Genomic DNA, 7,361 nt, shown 5'->3' with positions numbered 1-7,361 from the left:
AGTCTTTTGCTAGGAGTGTCCATCACCATAGAAAGGAGAATGTCTCATTTTGGCAATAGGATATCAGGATAAAAAAATCTAAGAATTGTATATTCCACGTAGAAAGATTAGTTTTTAAATTTTATTGCGTTTATACACCTATTCCAATAAACGTTGTCTGGGCCTAAAGCAAGAAGCTGACGGCCGCAGTGAATGCTAGATAGTCCCAGTGTAATCATAGTACTTATTTATACGGAACAAATTAAAGACATGAACATTTCCACATGCGGTTTAGATACGGTTTAGATACACTCAATTTTGGCGGGGATGGAACGCCATACATGGGGCCTTCTTAAGTATCTTCATTGATGGGTTGCAAGCATATTCCCAAGAGAGTCAAAAGACAAAAATATGTCGGCCATTGTGTTGCCGTTAACATATGGATGCTAATGAGAAATCTTTTGTCAAATGGCACCAACAAGGCCGCGATGACATAACGTGCAAACGAAGAATAAGTGGTTCTTCTGATCTTCTTGTTTAGTTTCTTGTTTTTTGATTATTATCATTTTAAGCTGAGCCAAGAATTTTCTATCGCACATCACGACTGTCCTGCAAGCAAGGTGATTCCATCAAATATACGAGCAAGTCCATGCAAAAATGTTTAAAAACGTGATAAGGAAAGACCTTCAGAGCTACAGGCCGGCCTCAAACTTGCTTTTGAACGAGAAAATCACCCAGATGTTGTCGGAAGGACGACGTGTCTATCACTTCGCCTTTGGACAGTCACCTTTCCCTGTAATGGCTGAAGCCCGTGCTGCTCTTGAACGCCATTCCGGCGAAAATTCCTACTTACCTGTGGCGGGAATCAGGCCATTAAGAGAATCAATTTGTAATTTTCACAAAGAATTCGATAAACTAGACAATCTGAATCCAGATAACGTCATAGTTGGTCCTGGCTCGAAGGAGCTTCTGTTTCTTGTAGAGAATGTCTTTCAGGGAGACGTGTTTGTCTTGTATCCTACGTGGATCACTTATTCACCTCAGTGCCTTTTGTCTCATCACCAACCGGTTTTGATTCGTACCAAGTTTGAAGATAGCTGGAGAGTGACTCCTAATGGCCTCGAGAAGGTACTGAATGAATCAAAAAGCGAAAATAGATTACTTGTATTGTGCAATCCTGATAACCCTACTAGGTACTTCGTACAGCGCTGAACATCTAAAAGCCTTGACCGAAGTGTTCAGAAAATACAAAGTCGTGGTTGTATCTGATGAAATTTATGGTAGACTGAATTATACAGAAGACCATGAATGCCTTGCAAAATATTATCCTGAAGGCACCATTGTTTCGACTGGATTGTCCAAGTGGGCTAGTGCAGGGGGATGGCGACTTGGCTACCACATATACCCAGAAACATTAAGGGATCTATACATTGCTGTTCAAAGTGCAGCCAGCCATACATACTCAACCGCTTCAGCTCCAGTTCAATATGCTGCTGTATCTTATTTAAATCTATCAAAGGAGTCTGTCACTTACATGCGAAATACCAGAAGAACCATGTCGGCAGTGGCGGAATACTGCTACAAGGAGCTTATCCAGGTTGGAGTCAAGGTTGTCAAGCCAAAAGGAGGGTTTTATATGTACCCCGACTTTGAAATTATAAGGCTAAGTCTACGTAAGAGAGGGATTGAGACTTGTCAACAAATGTGCGATGCTATGTTCAAGGAAGCTTTGATCGTTCTAATGCCTTGGGACACAACAGACCATGAAGGAAATGAAAGATTGACTGTACGTTTGTGTTTTGTGAATTTTAATGGTGAGAAGGCCCTTAAAGCCTGTTACGATGTCATGGAGGGTGGTGGTGTCGACTTGGGGGATTCATTTGTAATGAAACACTGCAAGGAAACTGTGGATGGTATGACTATGCTATGCAACTGGGTAAAAGAACAAATGAAAACTAAGTCAGGAAACTGATTACATCTTGGACATTTCTGGACAACTATAGCTGGGTTCCGATAAGACTTTCACAAAGCCACTGCCATTTGTGTATCATGACTGACTCCCTCATTCACTGTCTGCCGTGCTCCCTTGGTCGTTACGTTGTTGTTGTCACAAAACAACTCGTTCGCATCTCAGAAGTTTTGACTTATTCGTAACGTTTCTCTTTCTTTGATCACCTTCATACTTTATGAAAAAATTATTAACGATAAAAGATTTGTTTTTGAAATAAAGATATTGATAAGTAAGCAAATACTTTTTTATGGAATCTGATAGTTTACCACTTTCACTTTGACAAGGCGTTAAAATACGCTGTTGTTGTCACACAACAACTCGTTCCCATCTCGGAAGTTATTGACTCATTCGTATTAACGTTTTCTCTTACTTTACTCGACGGCAGTCGCTTTGTTTTACTTTTTTTAATATATTTACTGTGTCACACTTGTTTAAGATAGGCTTCACGACTTTTCTTATGAGTAGGCGAACTTTTTTAAAGATTTTTTCATGAGTTTGATAGGTAGCATCTGATAGTTTGCCTTTTTGCTGTTGTTGTCACACTTCTGAAGTACTTGACTCATTCGTATTATAACGTTTCTCTCGCTTATATCGTCTTCGTACTTAATAAACTTTCTTAGAGGTAAAAGTTGTGTTCTTTTAATGAAGCCTTTGTTAAGCAGAGCAGATGAAATCTTAGTAACACTCTTGTTGTCACTCAACACTTTACTACTCGCGATGTTTCTGTTGATTAGTTTGCCTTGAGATTTTCATAAACTTTCTTGAAGACAAAGATGTGTCTGCTTTTTTGACCATTAAAGTTTTCCTCTTTTTTCATCTAATGCTTCTACTTATGAATCAGTGCCATTGTAATACGTAGGCGAACTTCAGTAGGCGAACCAATGCGTAGGCGAAACCATCGGATACCATTCCTGCTCATCTCCCACCCCACAGCCCCCCATCCCCCAACCCCACTACACCATTTTGGGCCACTTTGGGCCACTGCACATTCTATTTCAACCAGAAAAAATTGATTCAATAACAAGAAAGTGCTATTTTAAAGTGTACCTAGCCCCTAATGTTGTGAATGGTTGAATATTTCTTCATTTGGGTGTTAACTCTTTAAATTGTAAAGGTTTGTACTTCTCAAAAGTTAATAATAGTAACATCACATAAGGCTTCATTAAATGAACAAATTTTAACTGGTTGACACAAACTGGACAACATCTTTCTTCTGTTCTTTCATGTTCGTTCAATAAAAAATGTAAATAGCGATTGACCCAAAAAGGTATGGAGTCATGTTTATACAAAACTTACTTTTGAGTCAACAACCCCTAAAAGATGCTAAGAGGGCTGCCAATCACTCCTACCACTTGGACAAAGGAAGACAACACACCCCAGAAGGTGTTCTATCTTTCGGTTCATTTTGGCACAAATTTTTGGTTTAAGGGGGCTAGCAGTCACACTTCCTTTTGTTGAAGTCCTCAATTGTATGTTAACTAGGTGCATCTGATTTTTAATTGGCCAAAACGAGACTGCATAACTTCCAGGCAGGTTACAGGTAAAACAAGCTTCTTGGGCTCTCTCTGGTTTTTCGAGTCACGTGATAAATGAAGGCATACAGGGATCCCATTAAACATATATTACATTAGAAGCAGCCTGTTTAAAGACATGTGAAAGCTTTTTTTACTTCTTGTATACGACATTTAAGATATAAGAGTAGTCTAATTAGAAAATCTTTTTGTTTGGATTCGGATTAAAGCGATGGAACCTTCAGGAATTCCAACCAAAGAGCAAGAAAAAGTATAAATCTTCATTCCGTTATCGTCGTTAATCGTTGTTTCACACTTCCTTAGCGAGTTGAAGGGGCTTAGGTTTCTATGAATGGAATTTAATGTTTTATGAAGTCATTTTGAAGCTCCATATAGATTTAAAACTTATTTTCTTTAAATGGAATGATCGGAAATGTCTGACTTCAGCTTATGATGTTTTGGTAATATTTGACTTTGTATTGTATACTTTGTATTATATCACAGTCTATGAAGGCAATGAGGACCTGCCAACGTATTGGTGGATGGTATGGATTATGGTCTACTGTCCTAGGTATATGCTATTGATATTACACGATGCCCTTATAGAGTGTGTGACTCCAAATCCCTTGAGATATGAATAACAATGAAACAGCCGCCATGTTGGTTGATCTAACAAGATCGAGTAGCTTACGAGGAATTGCTTTGTTATCGTCAACCAAGATGGCGGCAATGACGTAACATGCACTTGCTCTATAGTAGGAAATTTGATGTGGCTGCCATCTTGCCGTAAAATACATTAAACATATGTACTATTTAGGGTGGAAATTAAACTTATATCAGTTTTTCTGGGGGTGGGTTAAAATTTCAAATTCCCCTGGTATCGTCCCACACTCTACCCTAGGGCTTAACATTGATTGGTGTATAACGTTATACAAAAATAAACCCCTTGAAGTGAATGCCTAGATCTGAATATTAATAACAAAATGTTTTCAGTACCTCAAACGAAGGAAATTATTTTGACCCCTAGATTTGGAAGTTTTTATTTACTAGTCAACTGAAAATTACCATCCCAAAACCTCCTCATATGACAGTCTAGTGTTTAGTTTAGCATTTAACCCAGGTCCCCGGGGAAAGACTTGCTGTTCAAATTGTTGAAGTTGTTGCTGTTAAAACTGTTAAACTGATGAAGTATTGGTTAAATTCCCTAAGCTGTGCATTCATATTGTTAAATGAGTGTTAATTAAGTCCACTTTGTCCCAGGATGGGCTAAAGTTATTTCAACCTTTCCCATAATTGCAAGGGCGGATCCAGCCAAAATTTTAGGGGGGGGGGGGGGCTAATTGTTTTTTTTGGGGGGGGGCTAATTGAGTTTCTTCCGTCAACACAACGGAAAAGGATAAAAAAGCATCTAATTCTTCAGTTTTGTCTAAGTTTTTTTATCTGCTGAAAGGGGGCCTTCAGCCCCCCTTTGCCCCCCTGGATCCGCCCTTGAATTGCTGGATCTAACTCTGTTTCTACTTCTAATTTTGTTTTAAAAATGGTTAAATTATTATGAAAAAAGTTTGATAATGATGATCACTGATTTGTTTTCCTTTCTTTGATTTCAATTCAGCTGGAGCAGTATCATTTGCTGGACTAACGATGTTCTGTAGAGAACGTGTTCCTAAAAAATTTATACCCATGATTACGCTTGGTGAGTTTAATTGTGGAAAAAAAAAAAAGAAAAGAAAAAAAACTCTGCTTTAAAAAGAAGTGAAATTATAAAGACTTGAGCATGTGATTGCATGATCCCCCCTCTTATAAATGCCCTTTTCCTCATGCAAGTTTTGCATGTTTACAATATTTCAATATTGAGATTGCAGTTCTACTGTAAGTTCTACTAAGTATATCTTTCACATATCAATAATTTCTACCTTTTTAACATTTTTAAGGGTGTGCCTCAGGTACAGGGTGGATGGTTTCTATTTGGGTTACAAGGTCATGTCGACTGGAACAGCTAAAGATGAACCATGGCTACAACAGTAAGTGCTACACATCCACATTGGCAGCACGGTGTGCACTACCACCATAATTATTATTAATATTATCATCATCGACATTAACAACATTGTCAATGACATTATTTGAAATTATTTCTCCCCTGCCCCTTCAAGCTGATAGAGATATAACGACTGCAGTCAATACTCCATTTTACAGTTCCATTCAGTGACCATGAATAATAGTTCCAAGTCAAGGATGGAGTTTCTGCGCATAGCAAAACTATACATTTTATCGTGCGCGGCAACTCCAACCTCAGCTTGGAACTATTATTCATGGTCACTGAATGGAACTGTAAAATAGGGTATTAGTAGAGTCTGATTACCATATACTTCACTTAAGAGCTGCACCTTCAACTAAAAGGCAAACATTTTGTGCAAGCTTTAGTATAACATAATTAAAAAGAGTACTGCTTAGACACAAGGAAATAGGGTATTTTTATTTTAACAAGCAAAACCTGATTTGCATACAGGCACAAATGATGACTCCATTAGCAAAGAGAAGAAACCACTTATTCACCAGTATCATTCTTCAGATGAAAGCACTCAAAAGTCTTCATCTGTTAACAAATTTGGCGATGAGGGTTTTTTCCAAGAAAAGAAATAGCAGCTGCTTGGAAGGAAGACTGATAGTGACCTAATGCAACTTGCACTACAAGGTTATGCATGGCCAAAAATTCTGATGGCAAACTGTATACAAGTACATGGAGAGGTTATTGTCATTTGGACCCGTAAATAAAATAAAGTAAATAAATAGGATTTAACAGTGGAATTTTATCCACATTGGAATTCTAATTGCAATTTAGAAGTTGAGTTTTTGTGGAGGGAGGAAACTGGAGAAACTGAAGATTAATTAACCCTTGAAGAGGAGAGAACCAATAGCATCTCTACTCAGTCACATACAACACCAAGTCCTGCAGAACTCAATCCCTGGTTGCATTGGTGAGAGGCAATGCTCACTCCTATGCTACCTGAGCTTCCCAACTATTGTGAAGAAACAGAAAATGCATGCACGTGCTGTGTGGATAATTGGGAATTGGCAGAACACGAGAGAAGTGTTAGGAGAATCGACACTTCTCGAGTGTTCTGCCAATCCTCAAGTGCTTCATAACTCCACACAGCACAGCAAGCAAGATTTTTTATTTTTTTTATAGAAATGCTAAGGGTGGGTGCATGATGTGTGCAGGATATATTGCTGCCCTAGAAACGTTTTGCATATTTAATCATGCCTATAATGACATCACACTCATTAATGTATTGGAAATATTAACCTTGATATCTTCAATATGCATCACTCAAATCCTATGAATTTCTTTTACCATTGAAATATTCACTTTATGTAGAATCAATACTAAAAAATATTAAGTTAGGTGTTAAAGGCACTTTAACTATGTTTTTTGATTGGATGAAGTGTTGGGACACAATGGGAAGCCATATCAATATTACAACATGCTATACCCTGTAATACTGTACAGTATTACAGTGTACTGTCTTATACTGTAGGTTTCCTACTGACATACGAAAACTGGTCTATATAGTAATGGGAGAACCTAAGGCTGCGTTCATAATGTATGGCAAAGGAGGGGCAGGTGAAATCTTTAAATGACAAAAAATTCTTAAGACCCCACCTTGAAGTCCCCCACCTTGAAGTCCATCCCTTGAAGTCCCCCACCTTGAAGTCCCCCAAAAAACAACTAAATCCCCCAGGCAATCTCTCGTAGCTTCTTCTAAACATTTTGCATCCCCCCCCCCCCCCCCCCCAATTCTCTGAAAAAATTTTTCAAACCCCCCCATTTTAGTGGTAAAACTTTTTTCGATCCCCCC

The 7,361-nt window shown here is 38.3% G+C and overlaps 1 protein-coding gene across 1 annotated transcript; it reads left to right on the top strand.

Moving 5' to 3' along the window:
* Positions 1–3,619: 3,619 nt before the first annotated feature.
* On the top strand, positions 3,620–7,230 carry LOC116298256 (uncharacterized). The gene is made up of 5 exons (XM_031706644.2): positions 3,620–3,772; positions 4,006–4,072; positions 5,114–5,194; positions 5,433–5,522; positions 6,011–7,230. The coding sequence occupies exons 1-5, from the start codon at positions 3,734–3,736 to the stop codon at positions 6,142–6,144; spliced, it is 411 nt and encodes a 136-aa protein (XP_031562504.1). The 5' UTR covers positions 3,620–3,733; the 3' UTR covers positions 6,145–7,230.
* Positions 7,231–7,361: the final 131 nt, after the last annotated feature.

The sequence above is a fragment of the Actinia tenebrosa genome, unplaced genomic scaffold, assembly GCF_029948245.1.
Source record: "Actinia tenebrosa isolate PJP-AT-01 unplaced genomic scaffold, QUT_ActTen_1.0 PGA_scaffold9__36_contigs__length_13948895, whole genome shotgun sequence".
NCBI classification, from domain to species: domain Eukaryota; kingdom Metazoa; phylum Cnidaria; class Anthozoa; order Actiniaria; family Actiniidae; genus Actinia; species Actinia tenebrosa.
The sequence above is the reverse complement of the archived record's forward strand: the minus strand, read 5'-3'. Positions and strand labels throughout refer to the sequence as shown.